Raw genomic sequence first — 20,561 nt, 5'->3', positions numbered from 1 at the left:
CCTGGTATAGGGTGCTAGAGTCTAGTGAGAAGTGCAATTGTGTGGAGAGAGAGAGAAGGGAAGAAGAATTTAGAGGCATAGATTCTCAAGTACAAATATTGACTCTGGTTCCTCAAAAACAACTAATTATATCATTATTCCTACATACCTATATTTTATATTACTACTTATATGAGAGCTTAGGCTCTAGTTCTCTCTCTCACTCCACTACATGTGCCACCAGATGGGTGATGTAGAAAATTAGATTGGTTCACTTGGGTTGAACTGAACCAGACCAGACCAGACTAGACCAGACCATTCAAGCCACTAAGAACTTAAGTAGAAGAGATAATGATGTAAGATCTTAAGGTATGTGATTGAGGTCTCTATAGTTTCATGAAACAACAAATTTGATGCATGCACATTGGAATTAAAAACACCAATATTGAAAAAGGTTAAACCAGCTTTCAAATCCTTCTTCTTTTTGGGCTTTTTTAGGGTTTTCATGGTTTAGTATTGATTAAAAAAGTCAAACCAACCAATCCAATTCCAATTCTTGAAACCCTAATGTACAAGTAGAATGTAAAGAGCCTGATATCAAATTTTCAAAAGTTGGTTGAACACAAGTGGTTTTAGTGATTACAAATCTGATTTTCTAGTCTTTACTATGCTGGCTTCTTGCTGGATGGTTAATTTGCTTTGGCTGCTTTAGCTTCCTAACTTTTTCCAAATGAACTTAGCCAGCTTTTGTGGAAAAATGTTGTTGTTGTTCTTTTTCTTCTTCTTTTTTTGCTGCTGCTTCTTCCATTGGCCATTTATAAAAGAATGATGCTATTAGCATAAGAGAATGTCTTAATCTTAATGTCCAAAATTGAAAGAGTGATTAGTCCAACTTGGATTTCCATTATATCATCCTTTGTCCTATATTCTCATATTTCGTTGTCAGCTTCTCATCCTCATTCCACACGCTTGCATTCACGATATGCTCAACTCATCTCCCTCTTTCTTTGTCTCTTCTAGGGTTTTAAAAATTCAAAAGATTAAATTCCTTCCATATAGTCAAAACACGCATGCCCCTATGCACACGCGTACGAAATCTTTTAGATCTTATTCTCTATGAGTAAATATGATTAAAAATATTATGATATCTTAAAATTTTAGAATGGGAAAACACTTTACATGTTGATATTTTGTCAAATGTTGTTTCTATTGAAAATCAAGCATTGAAAAACTTTGAACATGTAAAATTGATAACAAAACAACTAATCTTGTGATAAAAGCTTCAAGTGTGAAAGAATGCTTCATCCATTGTGATGTGATCTTATATTTGAAATCCTAGGCAGATGAGCTTTATCACATCTGCAATTACAAAGTCAGGTGAACTAATCTGACTTTGATTTGCCTTGACCATGAAGAGGGAGAGGAGATGCACAAGTTGGCCAATTGGGAGGAGGAGGGGGGAGAGAGAGAGATATTACGAAAAAGAAGAACAAGCATGAGACAAAAGACACGATCGGGTTATCCTTGGCCTAGCATGCGAAGACCTCAATCTTGGTTCGGTTCGACTAGAGTTCTTAAATCTGAAATTCTCAATCTCAACTTGCTCTAGAGTTTGGATTTCTCAACCTAAACCTTACTTAGGCTGAACTCTGGAGCTAAATTCAGATCATCAAGACCAAACTTACACTCTTAAACTTCATCATTAGTGATCAGCCACAACTTAGGCATCTTCCTTCCCTATCCAATCCAATTAAGAAGAAAATTAGCAACAAAAAATCAAATTCCAAAATATCCAGACATTCTGGTAAAAATATGTATTCTCTATCTCATCATCCAATGTGTAAGGACTGAAGGGCAACTCAAACTTTTAATTTGTTTGATTAAACATTGATAGGTACTCATTGCATACCTTTTTCCCCTTTTTTCTTCCCTATAGCACAAGATCACCATTATCACTTGCAAGTGGGACCTTCAGGGATTTGACAATTAGCGCATATATGTCGCCGTGAAATGAAGTTGGATTAGTGATCATGATTGGAAAGATTGTCTCCCTGCTAGTGGCCTTCGGCTGCTGATATTGATTGGGAACTTGATTAGTGATACAGAAGCCCTTTACTATCCAGCACTGGGCAAAGTTCAAAAGGAATGATTAGTCATTATTAGGTTGTGGGGTTCACCTTCATCATCATTTTCTTTCTTTTCAAAAATTTCGATTGTGGTAATGGAGGAGCAAATGATCAATCAGTGCCCGAAGCCCATCAATTGGGAGAATCACTTTTGTTGTGGATCGTGATTATTGTTGGCCTACCAATGCCCAAAAAGTTTAAAAATAGTTGAATAAGACAACCTCCATGAACTCAAACCACACAAGCAACTCCACTGTGTTCTAAGTTCGACAGATTTGAGACTCAAGATCTGGGTTAGGTTTGGCTCAAACATATAAAGCATTAACAACAAATCAACTGAAAGTGATCCGTATGCAAATTTAACTCTATTATGGACTCCAGCAGCAGCAGCAGTTTTTTGTGCTTGGGTGACAGAATATTAATTAATGGAAAGTTCAGCACCTCTCAAGGTAGCATTTCAAGCGTAAACTTGCAAGATCTACTGTTGTTAAGATCACAACAGATGGCTCCAATATCTCAGGTAACAAATTGATCATTTCTCTAGAAAACCAAGCTTGGCTGCTGATATCCAATTTGAGTCTTGCTATGAACCTTACAACACGAGTTATGGGACTCAAGTCAACTGGGGTAGAGGTTCTTACCGCCCAAATCAAGCAACAATAATGCTCCAATTTATAAGCCCCTGCTTCCAAAAACCTTCCAATCTAGCTTTCCACCTTCTGCATTGATTGTTTCTCAAGGCCTGTATGTATACACTTCACTTTGCAACATATCCATGGCAATGAACCAGAGTGAGAGAAAGTGAATAACTTAATCAAGACGTAGAACTGGACTTTATTCAAAACAAAACTCATAAATACAAACCAAATTTCACATTGTCAAAAGAAAAAAAAAAAGGGGTTCAACAAAACATAAGCACATTAAGTTAACCAATCAGCATCTCCAAATCCAAGGTCTTCCATACATACACAAATCAAGTAAATGGACGACAACTCCCTTCAAAAAGGGGTAAGATCAGAAAATCCCAATCTCAAACAGAAATTAAACAACATAACTACAACTATCACTAGACTATCACTATACTCATCCGGCCATTATTAAGACAACACCTTTACAATTCAAAAGGAGAAAAAGAACAACAGGAGAAAGTACAAACACAAAGGAAGAAGTAATCAAACTGAAACCACCACAGTATTCTATTTGAATAAGTATTCATGTGCAATGTAACACTAAAGAGATTCAAGCTTTGTACTAGCGGACCATAGAAAGTGCAAAGGCAACACCATGCAAGAATGCAAATGCAAAGAACTACAGCATCTGAGCTTGAAGCACACCAAATCAATAACAAAGAGGATCGAATAAGGGGAAGTTCATAAAAGTGATCTGCAGGTATTACAACGTAAGGGAGTTTATGGTTTCAAGTTTCATCATGTGTAGGGATGGTGAAGAGGTGAATTGAAGGGTTAGACTGCTCAAAGGTTTCATTCGAGGTTAAGGGTTTTTCAGTTTTGTTGAAAGGTTCTCAATTTTGGATACCAAAGAACCTCAAACTATTGAAATGTAGGCACCAAATTCATATATTCTGCAGGGAATCAGGCAAAATTAGTTTCTCACAATCCAAATAGAAAATGTAACAATGACCATGGCTCCAACATGAAATCCAAAAAAAAAAGGTGCTATACAGGCTGCCACTGGCTGGAGACAGGTTCAGCAGCTTTTGCAAATTGAATTGAAATCAGCCACATTAACACAGCCACACAGTTAAAAGAAAGACACTTTCTCTAAAGTGTTTCCAGTATGGGCTGACAAAAGATATAATTCACTAGTGACTCATGGGCTTTTATTCAAAATTATTGAACACTAAGACACTCGAGTCTTGACACAGCTAAAATTTTTAACACTTCAAAACCACCCCAGAAGTTTCTACCAGTCAAAGATCACATTTGACATGAACCAGATGAAGACGGCTTACTATTTATGTTTGCAAAAGACCTCATTTTACAAGATACTTCAACACTTCCAAATAAAAGATTATGCAGAATATCTTTTGGCCCCATTAGATCTTGATGAGGACAAGCAAATACAGTTTCACTGAACTAGAATCAAAAGCTACATTTGCACTTGCACATACAATATCTTGGTCATTCATGTGATATATCAATCCCTTTGAGTTGATGAAAAAAGAAGTCCCCATAACAGCTCTTATTTGGCCTACAAAAGCCCCAAAATCTGCCCAAAAATAATTATTTGGGTATGGGAAGAAGAAACAGCATTAGCTGATGGTACCATACCATTTGTCAGAAGTTCCTTCAAGTTCAGTTTCATGGTACTTGTAGAACCCAGGTAGCACCTATTCTTCAGTTGAAACCAAGTTGTACTTGCAATGCTCCCAGGTGAAGCCCCTCAAATGACTTCTCCCAGATATCCTTTTTCTGTTTGGAATATGGGTCAGTTGCACAGAAATCGCCATTTTCCAGGATTCCTCCTCACCTCATGTGGTTTGGGTGACTTCGCCAAAAGAATTGAAGACCTTAAGCAATCCAATTAGGAGACATCCATGAACCAGATTTCCATGACCTGAAATACCCATAGCTTCACAACCCATTAGCTTTCCTCCTTATATTCTCCACCAAGCGGTTAGCATTAGCTAATACATTTTGCTGTGAACTCCTAAGATTACTTAATTCCTTAGGATCCTTACAGGTCTTCAGAATATCTGACATTGCTTGGGCTTTCTTCATTATGGATGATCTCAACTCACGAGCCACATCTCCTTCTTTATACGTGTCTGGCAATTTTGTTGAATGCGGAAGAGAAGTCATTTGATCAGACAGTTTCCGGGCCCTCTCAGCCATCCCAAATTTCTTCAGTCCTTCAGTCAGCTTTCGATAAGTAAGGTACTGAGGCACAATACCCCTCCGGAGCATATCTTCAAACACTTCACAAGCGTCATCGAATCTATGCAATTTCAAGAGCAAATGGAGCAACATGGTGCTTACGGCAAGGTCTAAATCTATCCCTCTCACTCTCATTTCCTTGCTAACCTGCACTGCTAAATCCACTCTCTCTTGCTCGCACAGCATCTTGATCAACTGGTGGTAGGTAAGTCTGTCTGGTACATAACCAGATTCAAGCATTTTCGTGTAAAGATTCATCCCCTCGTCAATCTTCCCAAATTTTGAGAAGTGACGAAAGAAGTAGTTGTAAGTCGTGGGAGTTGGGGTGAAACCCCTACTAATCATCATTTTAAGTATCCGACTTGCCCCAACAAGGTCCCCGGCCTTGCAGAAACCCTTGACCAAAGAATTGTATGTGGAGATGGTAGGCCCGGAATCTGAAACCAGGAAGCGTTCCATCATGCTCAAAGCTTCCTTAAACCTTCCAGCTTCTCCCAAAGCGTCCACAATAGGATTGTAGACGATAGCATTGGGTTCAATTCCCTCCTTTCGCATTTCATCAACCAATTCCATAGCCTTTTCCACTCGTCGCATTCTGCAATATCCTTCCACAAGGGTTCCGTAAGTCACAATAGTTGGACACACATTTTCCCTCCTCATCTCCTCCCAAAGCCGCTCCGCCCGTTTGAGCTTCCTGGAGCGGAACCAACCGTTGAGGAGAATATTATAAACACGAATGGGAAGAACCCAACCTGGTTTCAATTCCCTGCTCCGATCAAGATACTCAGAAGCGACCCTCACATGTCCTTCCTTGCAAAGAGAATCCAAGAGAATCTCCAACAAATCCAAATTGGAGCTGTAACCACCATCAGATGGGTCTAAGCTACGGACAAATTCGAAGGTTCTAATGGAAGAGAGGGGCATACCTGCTCGGGAATAGCGTCTGATGAGTACCGCGAAGGTGTCGGCGGAGATCAATGAGGAGGTAGCGTCACTGTTGGTGCGTAAGCGATCGAGCAAGAGGGACCAAGCAAGGTCGAATAGTCTAGCCTTGCCGAGGATATCGATCATGGAGTTGAAGAGGGGAGGTGTAGAATGGAAAGAAGGTTGTTTCTGGGCCCAAAGATAAACAGTGAAGAGGGGTTTAGGGGAGGAGTCAAAGTGCTGGAAGATTGTTTGCAACAGAACTGAACATGGTTTAATCGAAGTTTGATCCAAGGCAGCTTCGAGGGTCGGACCCGAGAGCGTGTGGTTACGGAGGAGTTCAGAGATGGTGGCACAGTTCCTCTGGAAAAGGTTAGTAGGGTTTTGGGCCACTGCTTCTTCTTCTTCTTCTTCATCTGCCTGTTGTGGGAAGGAAGCCATTGGTGGGCGAAGCTCCAGTTGGGGCTGTACTTGTCCGGGCCACTTAATGATGGGATTTCCTGGAACTGAAAGCCATGGTTGATGAGAGAAGAACCTCTGAGCAGGGATGATCGAGAGGCCATGGCCTCCTCTGGTGCGGACGGAAAGGGTTAACGCAAGAAGACGCACAAATGGAATCATGGAGTTCTCTCTTTCGATGTCGTAATGGATTATGAACCCATTTTTCTCTTCGATTCCGTGCTGCGCAGGTGTTACGCGACCAGGCAGCCAATGGTATCCTATTATAGGCATTTATAGCTAACTTGTTTCTTTTTCTTTTTGGTAAATTATAGCTTACTTTTTACCCTCTTGTGTAAGATTCTTTTCCCACCAACCCTAGACACTAGACAGCTTATGACTATACAGAGAAACAGAAAGCTCCACTGTAAGATTCTTCAAGTAGGAGGTCAAAGTTCGAATATCCTTCGAACCAGGTGCGAAATTTCACCCTATATTTAAATTATATGTGACAGCAATCCCCTGAGAATGTGGTCAAGTGCCCGTAAACTCATTTAAAAAGGTTCCTGAGGAAACTGAGAATCCAATGCTATGTGAACTGCAGTCTGCATAAAGAGAACCAGGTTGCATCAAGTCACCCATGGCTTAATGCAAGGATCATACACTGTAGATGGTGTCACAATTGGGGTTGCCAAAAAGATATTATCCTTTCATTCTAGGAATCAATAACAAGTAGTTCCATTATACAGATAAAAATATCTTTCTATACATATATGTAGTATGACACTGGTTGTGGACTTATGAAGAATGAACTTGTATTTCATATCTGCCAGGTTGCAATTCTTTTACTAATCTAGTATACATAACAATCCTTAGGACTCCATTTTGTCATCTCTTTTGGAAGTTGAAGGATTTGATAGCAAAAGCGAAAATCATTGCAAACAAAACACCAAAGCCAGCCACAACAATGCCGGCAATCCCCAAGAAATCATGCCTGTAGCCAAATTGATCTTCAAGAAACTGTTTTATGGGAACAGATTGGTCCGTGCCAGTAAGCTTCATGAGTTCATAAACATCACCATATTGAGATGTCAAAAGGCCATAAAGACTCCAGGCTATGGGGTTTGCCCAGTAGTACCATCTCCACCAGATAGGTATCCGCTGCAAAAGGAGAACAAAAGAATGTAACAGAAAACTGTAACAGCTTTCTTTGGCAGAACGAGCAATTCTGAAATGCAGTAGAATTCTGTGTCCTTATTAATGCATTAACATCCAGAAATTATTCAAATGAGAACTTCAACAGTGAGCATGCCCTGGGGATCTCCAGGTCATTACTCGATGAATCAGATGGTTAAGGGCATCCAATTAAGCTGTAACTGGATGCAGCAAAATTCAAGTGATGGCCTACAATGAATGCTCCCAACTCTTCCATTTGAAACATGTCAAGAACAGACACATGCTGCACCATATTCCTAGCAATTCTTCCTCCCATGGAAACCAGTCAACAAGAAATTATTGATTAAAAAGGTAGAAAGCAGATACTGTAAGCAATCATTTCATTACCTTGCGAGGAATCATGAAACCGCTGAATAGGTTCCACATCATGTAAAATGGTGCAGATATGATTGCCGCTACGTTATGATTGGGTGTGATTGAAGTTGTCATCATCCCGTAGTATGTGAAATATAACAAAGTGAAGTACATAAAGAATATGTACCAAATGAACTTCCATAGGCGCCACTCAAATGAAGCCAGTGAATAGAATATACTGCCATAAATTAGTGTTTGCACAAACACATAAGGTAACTCAATGGCAACCTGTTGACAAGAGACCCCTGCATATTAGCCATTGAAAACTGTGGTTTATAAACAAACAAACTGCTAAAAGGTACGCAAAAAAAGAGACCTGGGCAAATGCAAAAGGAAGAGCTGAATACATCCCTGCCGCTCTCTCTCTGTATGAAACAAACCTTTCAATAGATACCACAGGTTGAACAGCAGTGGCATTAGTAATCCCAATAAAGAGGATTGCTGCATACATGGACCCCATGGCATTAAAGATATCCTGATTGGTCTCCCTGTAAAATTGAGAAGAAACAAAAAATGCTATAATGTACAAAAAGAGCAAAAATACGAAGAGACCAGGTCCAAAAGAGAAAAGTTTTGAAAGTAATAACAAAAATGCATTACTCTGTCAATCACACAATCTCTTATTGTACGAGGTGATTAAACAAGATCAGAGAAATCTTTGCTACATGGTAAATGTTTAGGAACAACCCTGAATGAGCAAGAGATTCCTATGCTGAAAATTAACTATTGAATGAACATTATTGTCTTGGCTGTATGCTTCTTCATTTGGCTTTTAGCCTCTTATTGATTACAGAATATATCAACGTAAATTATGTAATACACTACGATGGATATTATACATAAAAACACTTCAATTATGGAGACATGCATGTGACATTGAACCAAGCCTATTTGGAGAGAACCCTAAGATTCATTCTTGCCTTAAGTGATTTCTTCACACAACTGATATATAAAGAAAATAAAAATTTTAAAAAATAACAAACCAAACAACCAAAAAAAGGGCCACCACAAAAATTTGAAGGGATGAGAAAGATGTTCCAAACCAACCTTTTGGAACCAAACTTCCAACAAATTGTTCCAAACATCAAAGAAATTATGACGGTGTAGAAAAAACGAACAGCTGTGTATTGGGGATTTCTCCAATAGGACAGATTTTGCTTCCAAAGACAAGCTACAAACTGTGTGAAAAATGACTGAGAATATTTCCTCGGAAAGCTTAAATCTTTTGAATCAGTATTTGGTTTACTAAGGTTTTCAACCAACTCACTGTTCAGCCTGAAAAAACAGAGAATATCAGATTTAGAATAACTTTGAGCAATCTGAATCACCAGCAGTCCCAAAGAAATGATACGTACCGGAATAGGTTAGATCTTCGATAAACTTCAGCAAAATCTATACCAATCCGACTTTCTTCAGATGTGGAAGTAACCTCCAGCATCCATGTAGCAGGGTTATAACCTGGCCTAATCTTATGCACTCCTTCAATTGCCTAGTAGCAGAGGTACATAATGCATGTCAATAACACAGAGGGTGGGTAAATAACATCTTAGCTATCAGCATTATTTGTGAGACTGACGGAGTACATTATCAGAGACAGGAAAAGCACAACCCTGACCTCAAAATATTTAATAAGCTTGTAGGATTTGGTTCCCAGTGGACCAGCATAAATGAGCTCTCCTCCACGCTTCATAAGTAAAAGCTGCAGATAATAAATGAGATAAGAGAGAAGATGGACAATAAAAGTGACAGAAAACACTGGAAACTTTCAGAAGAACGAATGAGTCTAAAATGTAGAAACCCAAGAAAGCATGTTACAGAGACTATGTAATAGAATTCAATTCTATGTTACATGGATCTTTGTGGATATATATATATATATATATATATATTTTGGATGAATGGATAATAATATTAAAGCAACGAAGAAAATACAAAGGAGATGAAAGAGGGGGGGGGGGGGCAGCACAAGGCTTTAAGAGGGGGGATACAGAGGAGGGCTGAGACCCCAGGAGCTAACAATTAACCTATTTCTGGGGTTGTTAGTATCCATATGGACAGAAGATGCTGGACTTGGTAAAGCCATGAAAAATAGGGCTCATGGACTTGGGAAGAATATTTTCAAAACATTCAAAAAGTAATGTAGAAGAGAGCTAAATGATCAGTGTGCACATGAGAGGTCGAAGACCATTTAGTTGGGATAAGGCTGAAGCCCATTTAGTCAGGATAAGCTGAGCTGAGCTAAGTAGAACAGCAGACCAAAACTGACAGTGATGACACAATAAGGTAGAGGCCCATATACTAAGATTGCCTATCCACATTACCCCTGCAAGCTCATCAGCAATAACTTAGTAGATCTCATTCTCCAAAGAGAAGGAATAGCCATGCCATAAAGGAGCTCTGGCATTTGTATGAAATTTGGATACCATAATATGCAATGTTCCTTGAAACTTTTTTGAAAGAGATCAATTATATTTGGATTCAGCGTGTGGGTGGTGATGAGTAACAGCTTGCTACATAATGTTGGCATTGGATCTGAGTCTATGGAAATAGGCAGAGATCCTGTTTTTACATGTCCAATGTACAGTATAATAACCAATGAATGGCAAGTGCTTTTCCTTGTGTAGATCCTATTTCAATGGGAACTTGTCAAATAATGACTAAATTCTACCAGCAAAAGAGAAGGAAGGAAAAAGATAGCAATGCCCATTAGAATCCCTCCCCTGGGTTCCTCTAAACACAACAGGTTCACTTTCCAACTGCTTTTAAGGGGGTGTCTTGCTGTGTTCAATGGTAATCAATCGATGATATACCTAAAGCAACACTGAAAAGCATCTAGATATACCATCACCTTGAAGCCATCTCAACATGGAAGAATTTCTCTGAGTGAAAACTTTGGGAGAGAAGCTAAAAGCTTATTCCATGGGTTTACTCAAATTAATAGGTGAAGAGAGGAAAACCTCATCAAAAGATTCAAAAATGTCAATGCTTGGCTGATGGATTGTGCACACAATTGTCCGTCCAGTATTGACAATATTCCTCACAGTCCGCATTACAATGGCTGCAGCTCTGGCATCCAATCCTGAAGTTGGTTCATCCATAAAGACAATAGAAGGATTGGCAACGAGTTCTATGGCAATTGTCAACCTTTTCCGTTGCTCTGTAGACAACCCATCAATCCCTGGTAGACCTATCAGGGCCCCACTCAATGGAGTGAGTTCTACAAGTTGCATCACCTCTTCCACAAAAGCCTGTATTCCATCAGATCATGATCAGAGAAATCCCCCAGACTAAGACAAAATCATCCAATTATGTTTTAACTCTTACCCTTTGTGTCTCTAGGTCAACATGAGAAGGTAACCGAAGTGACGCAGAGTAAATAAGTGACTCACGAACAGTTAAGCAGGGGGAATGGACATCACTCTGCTCACAGTATCCAGATATCCTTGCAAATGTTTCTTGCCTTTTGGGATAACCATTAATGTAAATACTTCCTTCTATGAGCCCGCCGGTTTTTCTACCAGCTAAAACATCCATGAGGGTAGTTTTACCAGCACCACTGACTCCGACCAAAGCAGTGAGTACCCCTGGCCTAAATGCTCCAGTGACATTGACCAACAGCTGCATTTTGTCTTCCAGTATGCCTTGCTGCTTCAATTCCTGCAGCAGTCTCAGGTAAGAGATAGATATACCAAAAACAATTGTTACAAAAAAAAAATGCCATGCAAGATACTCATTAAACGTACCACAGACACATCAACATAGTAACTTATATTTCTGAAAGCCATTGAAAGAGGCTGAAAAGGAAGAACCATGCCTTTTTGCTCTTTACCATTCCTTCCTGCGGAAACATTTTTTGGAAATTGAATGCCAACATTGAGCTGTGCTAAGGAAGAACAAACAGAATCATCTGAAGAAATAATCTTACTAACCAGTATAAGAGAACGAGTGCTGCAAATACTCTCTCAGCTCAATGATAGCAGGTTCCCCTTTCCCCCTTTGGTCCCTCTCTTGGCTCTCCTCCTTAGAGACAACAGCCTGCCGCTTCTCTAGAGCTGCACAGAAATTGAAATGTGGTCTTACATTGAAATCAACTTAAGCAGATGGAATATATTCTGCTTTAAAAATATGTATACATATGAGTAAGAGATCTTACGATTTAGGTAAGTCAAGAAGTATGTGAAGAGGATATTAAATAAAATTGTATACCCGAGCAAAGCACCAACACCAATCCAATACCAATACTTCTCTGTAAATATACTGCGTGACTTCAATAATACCTCACCCAATGATATATTAGGGTTGGTACCAGCTCTCTGTAACAGCCACAGAATAAAAAGCAAATAGCAGAAAAAGAAATTAAGTTCCACGCAGAAGGAAAATTTGATTAAATAGAGGATACGACTGTGGCTTGAGAAAAGATTAAGGAAAATTTGATTAGATAGAGGATACGACTGTGGCTTGAGAAAAAATTAAGGTGAAATTAGATTTAAAAATATGAAGCTATAGTAAGATAACAAATTAATGACATAATTTCCAGTAGGTGACAAGGATTACATAGTACATCAAGACACCAAGCTAGGTTAGGGCAAATATTCCTAATTAGAAGTGAAGGGAATAAAATTATTGACTAATTAGGCCAAAGTTGACAGTACCTTGTTCCAGGAATTCCCATGAAATTCATTTACAGAAGCAGCAGTTTGAGCATACATTAAAGGAGAAAACCAGTAACCCCAGATCCACCAACTAGGGATGCTATCTGTAACAATTATTAAAGTATAAACCAACAGATATCACTATAGCTATTAAAGATAGACAATGCTGTTACTAAAGTTTGACCTTTAGAAATGATGTAACCGCCTAGAGCCATGACAACCAGCATTGCAAATGATCCAAAGGTGTTTGCAACTATCATATTTCGACCCAATGAGGCCATAAGACGGAATAGTGCCGTGGACATTTGGTGCAAGAAGAACAGCAACAGAAAATGCTCAAGGAATCTGCAGATCATTACATAAACCAAATGAACCAAGTCAGACATCAAACCTAACATAGAAATATCTCTGGAGTATAAGAATGATTTTTACCTACTTACTTGTGGATCAAATCCAACTACGTAGTATGTAACCGCCACCCACATACTAGTCTCTATAAGTGAAATTGGAATGCTTAAAACCCAAGAAGGAAGTGTATAAACCCAACATGGATAGAAATGCAAGTCTCTATGCTTGTAAAGCACTGGAAGCTTGGCTACCAACATAGAAACCTCTGTAAATCCATTAAATAATATAATAACAATGGAAAAGTACAAAGCCCCAAGATATAAGCCTCCATCATAAACTGTGTTATGGTGCATTGTTGTCCGAAAAAATACTGTCATCGTGATGAGAGCAATAATGAGAAGCTGCAAAAGAACATAGTACTCACAATATCAGCATCAAGATCCACAATCTTCAAACCTCAACCACTACTTTTTCTGGACTATGATTCAAAGGAAAAACAAAGATAAAGTCTTTGCCAGTAAGAAAAAAAGTAAAACGATGAAATTATTCTGCAAAGTTTCACAAAACATATAAATGTTATCAAAACAGTACCTGTACAAATCTGAAAACATAGATAAAAGAATTTTGCTTCATCAAAAGTGTCTGCCAAGAGAAGCTGGTCTGGAGAAGTTCAGCCCTTGTTCCACCATAACTAGTTACTGAAAGAGCTGCCGGATGATTGTAACGCCTATCAAATGGAACAGATAGTTCATCCAACAAATTTTTGCCAACACGAAATGAACGGAAGGCTTCCGCAAACTTTTTCACAGTTGTGTACTGATAAGGACGACCTGGGACAGACCAATACTGCTCTTGATCTTTCTTCGACGTGACCTATTTGAGAATATTGGAAAAAATAAATAAATCAAACTGAGAGATAATTCTGGTGCAGAAATATTGACAAAATGCTTACTTCTTGCAAGAAGTCTGCCACATTTTTCCTCTCAGGACACCTATAACCCATGAATGCAAAAAAGTCAAGAACAGCATCACGTGGTCCCTGGTATACAATCTGGCCTTCAGATAAGAGAATAATATCATCAAACAACTCATAAGTCTCCGGAGCTGGTTGCAGCAGGGAAATAATGGTTGTCCCATCAAGAGCACAGGTTGAATGCCTGAGATACTTGACCAATTGATATGTTGTTGAACTATCAAGCCCAGTCGATATCTCATCCATGAACAGCACTCTAGCTGCACCTATCAGTAATTCACCTGCCCAAATTCACCCATGTACAATTGGTGGAGCTCAAGTAAACCTCTTTAGCTCTACAGAAGTGAAAAGAGAGAGAAAAAGGAGGGGGGGATGTGCATTATACATACCAGTGGTAAGCCTCTTCTTTTGTCCTCCAGAGATTCCTTTGAGCATTTCATCACCAACCAGTGTATCAGCACAATTGTCCAAGCCTAAAATCTTCATCAAATAGAACTATTAAAAATAGCACCGGCTTGAACCTCAAAAGGAAAAAGCACAGGCAAAATATATTGTTGTATACACTATTACTCGAGGAAATAATTATGTTACAAACTTTATCAAACATCTAAAACCAGGAGAAGACCAGAGAATCAGCTGCTAGCTGACATTCCTGACCATAGATTTTAAATCAGAAAAGGCCCAAAACTGGGTTTAACTGACACCATGAGAAATTTGCACTAAAGAGCTGAGATCCAATTGTGAGAGGTGAACACAAATAATGATTCAGTATTTCTTTGGTAACATGCAGTACCATCTATGTGCTAGATAAATAGGTAGATCGACGTAGAAAAACAAGAGAGCAGGAAAGACACGCACACACAGAGTTGAAAGCCCTCCTGTCCAATTAGAATAACCTGACCACCCTGTAAATGGTTCAAGCACCAATACAAGTATGGAGTCGCTATAAAGCCATATGTTTCCTGTTCTGCATCTGTGAGCTTCAAAGTATGAGGTTATGTTGTGGGATCATGTTACAGTCCAGACTGTCGCAAAATAAGGATCATCAGGATTGCTCAAATGAAGTGTTCCCTTGTCAGCCACATGGCCAAATTGCACTTCTGCAGAAAAACCTCAAGTATTTCCATATTTTTATCACATTTGCATAAGTTCAATATGGATTTATTTGTTATATCACAAAGGTTTATAAGGCTAGAAACAACTCAAAGGGGATATCTGAAGAAACCTTGAGCATCTTGCTCTAAGTCAGCTTTTACACCTCGGAATCATTTTCAGAGTGTGTTTTGACTGTTAATACAGTTAACATCAGCTCTAAATAAAAATGATCAGACACAATAAGCATATTTCGATTTTGAAGAGACAACATGAGAAATAGTTGAGCAAGTGGAAAGAAAAAGAACCAAATATTGGACGAATCAACATTTCATCATGGAAACATGAAGAAGTTGTCAAACTCATTCTCAAAGTACCTTAAAATTTCCATCATGTTTTCATCACAATAAATAGAATAATAACCTAATGAAGCAAATGAGAGGTGACAACTAAAGGAGCATATCTTTCCTACAACATAATCAAGCTTTCACTCCTACAATGGAACTACTGAGAAGTGAACTAAATCATGCTTCACAGAGATGTCACGTACAGAAAGGAAACTACGAGGAATGCCACCACCAATATTAAGAACAACAAATATTCAAATTATACTAGTGAGGTACCTTTAGAATGTACTCCACAACAAGGTTTTTATTCTGTCCCCCCAAAGCTAATGCCTATGCAAAGAAACAAGGTAATACTAGCATAAAAATATGCGTAACTGAGGAGATAGAAAAATTTTAAATGGAAAACTCTGGACAGGTGAGGAAGGGAAATGGCACACTTCTCCTTAACAATATCTACCTTCATGAATATGTCAAGATCTTCATCAGGCTTAGTTCCTGCATTCTTCTCTCTTCGAGAGAGCTCCATAAGCATATCTGTAACAGCTTTTTACCTTAAGTATTTAGAACACACATGTGCATGCCTACACATGCATGCACACAGACACAAACAAACAAAATTCTACATATGCAAATTAAGGGTGTAAATACAAAATGTGTATAAACTTTGAGCATACCATATTTGATCCCAACACCTTGACAACGTCCAGCAAACTCAAGTGTTTCCCTCACTGTCATCTCTGCCACATGCCAATCGTTTTGACTAACATAAGCAGAGGTCCTCTGAGGAACGAACTCATTTAGACCATGACCATTGTAACTAATTTTGCCTGACATCTTCAAGCAAAACAACCATATTAATGAGTAATAAGCAATTATAAAATTCAAATGTAGGAAATGCTTATCCTATTAAGGAGTATGTCCAACTTTGAGGGACTTATGATATAGGAGAAAGATAAGTTTCAGATCTAAATCTGAATATCTCTCTTTCCAGTTCGTCCTACAAGTCCCATCTCTCTAGAGAAGAAAACAATTAAAAATAGAATGGACCTGAAAACCCTGCAATAGCCTGCTTTTCAGGGAACCTGAGGGTGGACTGGAGTTGGTCCTAACTTTCAGCATTCTTGTATGAGGTGTCCACTCTTAGACTAATGATGTGTGTCTTCACGCTGACACTACAAGATTTTACCATCGCTTAAGACAAATAAATAGAAACACAAATAAACCCAGGAACCGGATCACTTCGTCACCCACCAACACTTCAACTTCAAGAGATTTCCATCATCAAGGGGTGCAAAAGTGGAAAACTGACCAACTCATTAGACACTGCAGTAATAGAGAATTCTCAACATCTAAACTTCTGTTTCTGCAATATTCATGCATCTTGCTTGTAAATCAATTATATAAGAATTAAACTTAGATTCAAACCCTTCCCACTACAAAATTCATCCTTCTATCAAAATCTCCAATTTATGATCCAGTTAGCAATTATAAATTTGAATTGATATGGTATGACAACCAATTCAATTGATATCTCTTTGTAGCAGGGTGTTGTTAGTATGCTCATACAGAAGCTGGGATATCAGCTGTCTCAGGCTTTGTAGAGTTTGCTTTTATCTCTGTAATTTTTTCCGGTTTTCAGCTTTTAACACAATAACTCTCTAACAGGAGAAAAAAATGCTCTTCACTTCCAATAAAAAGCAAACAAAATCTAGTACCTCCAAACTGGTTGCAAGTCGTCCAGCAAGCGCTAAAAGCAATGTCGTCTTTCCAGAGCTTGGAGGACCTAATAGTAGTGTCAACCTACAGCCAATGGTAATATAAGCATTCAAAAGAATCTGATACCAATTCCACAAACGGATATCAAAGGAAGTGCTAGACCTACCTTGAAGGCCTAATAATGCCACTAATATTATCTAGAATTGACAGTTTTTGCCTCTTTCCGGGAAAGATCCTCAATTGCCTTAGAAAAGCCTTGACAAATAACAAACCAAAATCAAGTAAAAAATTCAAAACCGCCAAATATGAGACCCCTACTTACTTGCATAAGTTACCAATCTTACCTCAGTCATATTCAAAATGTAATTGGGAATAGTTGGTAACGCTCTGCTTCCAGTACGAACATATGTTTCGACTTTCAGATTCTGAAACCGAACCTCAATCTTTGGAAATTCCAGATCCACTCTGCAAAACCCCAAAAGACTTAAAGAGTGTGACCAAAATAATGCCCAAAAAATTTACCCCAGTTCACTATGTTTGAAAAAAATGTGATTTTGGAAGGAAAGGAAAACACAGAGATCAACGGACACAGTATTCATCAATGAGGTATCCAGAAGCACCCGATGATGAATTGAAAGACAGACAAGCCAGAGGTTGGTGATAATCTTATGCTTAGAAAAGAAAGTGAAAGAGAAAGAAATGTAAAAGGCCACCTCGCAACACGCAGAAATAATGTAGAGATGGACATGAAACCAGAATCCACCCCAAGCTGCGTATTAGCTTATAGAATGAATGAATTATATTATAGACAGATTTAAGAATCTTACGCGTCGAATCTCTGGCGCATCTTAAAGAAGAAGTGTTCGGCATCTTCATCGACAGCATTGACCAAACGATCGAGCACGAGTTTCTGTTCCTCGAGTTGAAGCCTTCCCACTTCAATCTCCGAAACTTCACCAAGTATGTTCCTGAAGAAGCCTCTGCGGACTCGATTGTAGGTAGGCAACCTCTCCAATGCAGCCCACCTTAGGGCCTCCTCATCGTCTTCGTCTTCCCTGAAGGAAGTCGACCTCGCAAACACATTTTCAGAGGAACCCCACATAATGGTTCTAGACGACGGATCTCCTGCAGAGGGAGAGATGAAGCAAAGCCAAGCCAAAGCAAGATATAGTGGTGACCCAAACCCTAATGAGGGTATATAGATAAGAAGAAGGGCAACAATTAACTTGTCACTAGAAGTACAAGTAGAAGTAGAAGGGAAAGTGAGTACACATAATTGAGAAGGAGCTTCGGCGGTGGACAAAATTGTAGAAAATGCTTTTGGGTGTATCAATCCAACGACTTGGTAGGCAGCACTAGCTGGTTGTTGAGCTTCGCATTAATGGCGCTGTGAGCCCTTGTGCTTTATTATCTTTTCCCTGAATTTCTTTAACGGAAATCTCACTTAGTCTCTCACGATTTAAAGAAAGTATGGACAGATTGCTGCGGTTTTCTTCTACCACAACAAAAGGCTGTGGTTTTCTCCTCACGTTTTTGGAAGATTGTGTAGAATTAGCAATTTTTTCCACTCACTCTGTTTACTATGCTTTTTAAGATCATTAAAATGATGTGTTAGTTGGGAAGATTCTGAACCTTTAATGAGAAGAAGAAAGGCGGGGATTACAAAGGGAAGAGAGAAAAGGGATTTTGAATTAAACGGTCGAAAATCTAGGTTTAGCATTTTTTTTAAAAGTATTTAACGGTTGAAAAGCAGGGTTTAGTAGTCTAACGGGTAGATAAACAGCATTTTCAAGTTTCAGGTAAAAGTAGTTTACTAGTTCGCGCGCTAACCCACATTCCAGCAGAAAAAAGTGTCATGTCGGGGGTTAGTTGTGAGGAAAAAGGTCGTTTGAATTCAAGAATTCCTTACTTTTATTGTTTTCATATAATTCACATTTAGAATAATTTCATGATTAAATTTTTATTTTTTTTTATTTTTTATTTGAACAAATTACACGGCACCCGCTTTATTTAGGACAAAACTCTTGACCATCCGCTATTACTTCATAAATTATATGGCACCCACAGTCAAAATTACAAGTTACCTAAAATTATATTTTGAGTTAATTTGACGTGTAAAATGACCAAAATACCCTTACTTATATTTGAAGCATATGTCCTTATTTGATTTTTAAATTACCTAAATACCTTAGTTAGGTATCCATTCATAGACCTGTAAATTGATAATCGAAATCTGCCTCCGAATTCGTTTGAGGGTATCCGTATCCGAAATTTTTCTTACCGGAATATATCTGTATCTGTCCGCTAAGCAACCAGATTCGAATAATTGCTGATCAAATTGGATAATTTTCCGGATAGAGTAAATTATTCAACATTTTTTTTTCCTCTGAAAAAGGATGATAATCGGATTTGGATTTGGATTTGGATTCGGAACTGGTGTATCCGAGCCGAATCCAATCCGTTTACCGGTCTATCCATTCACCCATCTTCTTCTTATGCCGAAAACTCCTCTCCACCATTGGAAATCGCTTTCCACCACTGACGATCAAACCATGCTGGCAACCACAACCCACCCTTTATTTTATTTTTATTTTTATTTTTTAGCAAAAAAACAGGATGCATAAATTGAACATGAAGACTACCAAACCGCATGAGAGTGAATTTGAAACCACTAGGTCATCACTCCTGATAATGCAACTATAAGATTTTATACAAAATGGGTTTTTTTTTTTTAATTAGAGGGAGAGAGAAAGAGAGAGAGGACATTAAATGTATACATATAAGAGCCTGAAGATTTGGAGCTTGTCAATTTCAATGGGTCCTTGCTGCCATACTTGTTTATGTGGAACTCCATACAGTAGATTGAATTCAATCGATTCATAAATATATGCATATGGATTTCATTTTTTTTTTTTGTCTCTGGCTAATTCAATGACAGCTTTTATGCTAAAGCAACTGCTCTAGCTGTGGCTAAGATTCATGAATGAGTAGCTATTGTCCAACTCATAACTTTTGTATGAATTCTTCTTCACAATGAGTTTCTTTTAATCATGTATTTAGTTTTCTTATACAATCAAAACAGCCAAGAAATTACAAGTGCATATATGACAAGAATAATGAATATATATATTTTTTGATCAATAATAATGCATATACCTTTACAATGTAAAAACTAATTAACACATAACTACTATTTATCACATTAATTATGGAGATTGAGATGTGAATCAAGGCAGTTACATCATAACATTGAAGTCTAATTCCACATGTTAATATGACATTAAATCAAATGTCGCGTCCGAATTTCATTTTTCTTTGGCTAATATGAGATATCGATATGTACTTATTATTTTTGGGAGGCAAAGGTTGAATATACTTTACTCGTATATCATCTACTAAGTCAACTGGGTGCATTTATGTGGACTTCAAATAATGAAAAAAAATAAGTGTCTAAATGACACTTTTTTTTCTTCTTTTTG

The 20,561-nt window shown here is 38.3% G+C and overlaps 2 protein-coding genes across 2 annotated transcripts; both read right to left on the bottom strand.

The window, feature by feature from the left end:
* Positions 1 to 1,893: 1,893 nt before the first annotated feature.
* On the bottom strand, positions 1,894 to 6,707 carry LOC149025036 (Pentatricopeptide repeat (PPR) superfamily protein). Its single transcript, XM_089145237.1, has one exon. It carries the CDS (start codon positions 6,656 to 6,658, stop codon positions 4,700 to 4,702), a length of 1,959 nt encoding a protein of 652 aa, XP_089001363.1. The 5' UTR covers positions 6,659 to 6,707; the 3' UTR covers positions 1,894 to 4,699.
* Positions 6,708 to 6,853: 146 nt separating this feature from the next.
* Positions 6,854 to 18,618, bottom strand: ABCG32 (pleiotropic drug resistance 4). The gene is made up of 24 exons (XM_089145236.1): positions 17,910 to 18,618; positions 17,427 to 17,547; positions 17,249 to 17,337; positions 17,082 to 17,166; positions 16,041 to 16,200; positions 15,824 to 15,900; positions 15,643 to 15,696; positions 14,317 to 14,407; positions 13,907 to 14,208; positions 13,546 to 13,827; positions 13,039 to 13,355; positions 12,791 to 12,951; positions 12,607 to 12,710; positions 12,108 to 12,267; positions 11,884 to 12,006; positions 11,698 to 11,792; positions 11,279 to 11,611; positions 10,912 to 11,202; positions 9,570 to 9,653; positions 9,310 to 9,443; positions 9,002 to 9,229; positions 8,271 to 8,442; positions 7,928 to 8,182; positions 6,854 to 7,525 (listed from the first exon to the last, which is right to left on the bottom strand). Exons 1-24 carry the CDS (start codon positions 18,182 to 18,184, stop codon positions 7,253 to 7,255), a joined length of 4,266 nt encoding a protein of 1,421 aa, XP_089001362.1. The 5' UTR covers positions 18,185 to 18,618; the 3' UTR covers positions 6,854 to 7,252.
* Between the last annotated feature and the right edge of the window lie 1,943 nt (positions 18,619 to 20,561).

Source organism: Hakea prostrata, chromosome 2 (assembly GCF_041222555.1).
Source record: "Hakea prostrata isolate BN-2017 chromosome 2, UWA_Hpros_2, whole genome shotgun sequence".
Taxonomy (NCBI): Eukaryota; Viridiplantae; Streptophyta; class Magnoliopsida; order Proteales; family Proteaceae; genus Hakea; species Hakea prostrata.
The sequence above is the reverse complement of the archived record's forward strand: the minus strand, read 5'-3'. Positions and strand labels throughout refer to the sequence as shown.

What these genes read in the sequence shown, in the direction of transcription:
- LOC149025036 (XM_089145237.1), bottom strand. Translation starts at nt 6,658, where the DNA reads ATGCCTATAATAGGATACCATTGGCTGCCTGGTCGCGTAACACCTGCG.
- ABCG32 (XM_089145236.1), bottom strand. Translation starts at nt 18,184, where the DNA reads ATGTGGGGTTCCTCTGAAAATGTGTTTGCGAGGTCGACTTCCTTCAGG. An exon ending in ATGTTTTCAGATTTGTACAG is followed by an intron (nt 13,356 to 13,545) that starts GTACTGTTTTGA and finishes GTTCTTTTGCAG; the next exon opens with CTTCTCATTATTGCTCTCAT. An exon ending in TTCCTTTTGCATTTGCCCAG is followed by an intron (nt 8,183 to 8,270) that starts GTCTCTTTTTTT and finishes TCTTGTCAACAG; the next exon opens with GTTGCCATTGAGTTACCTTA.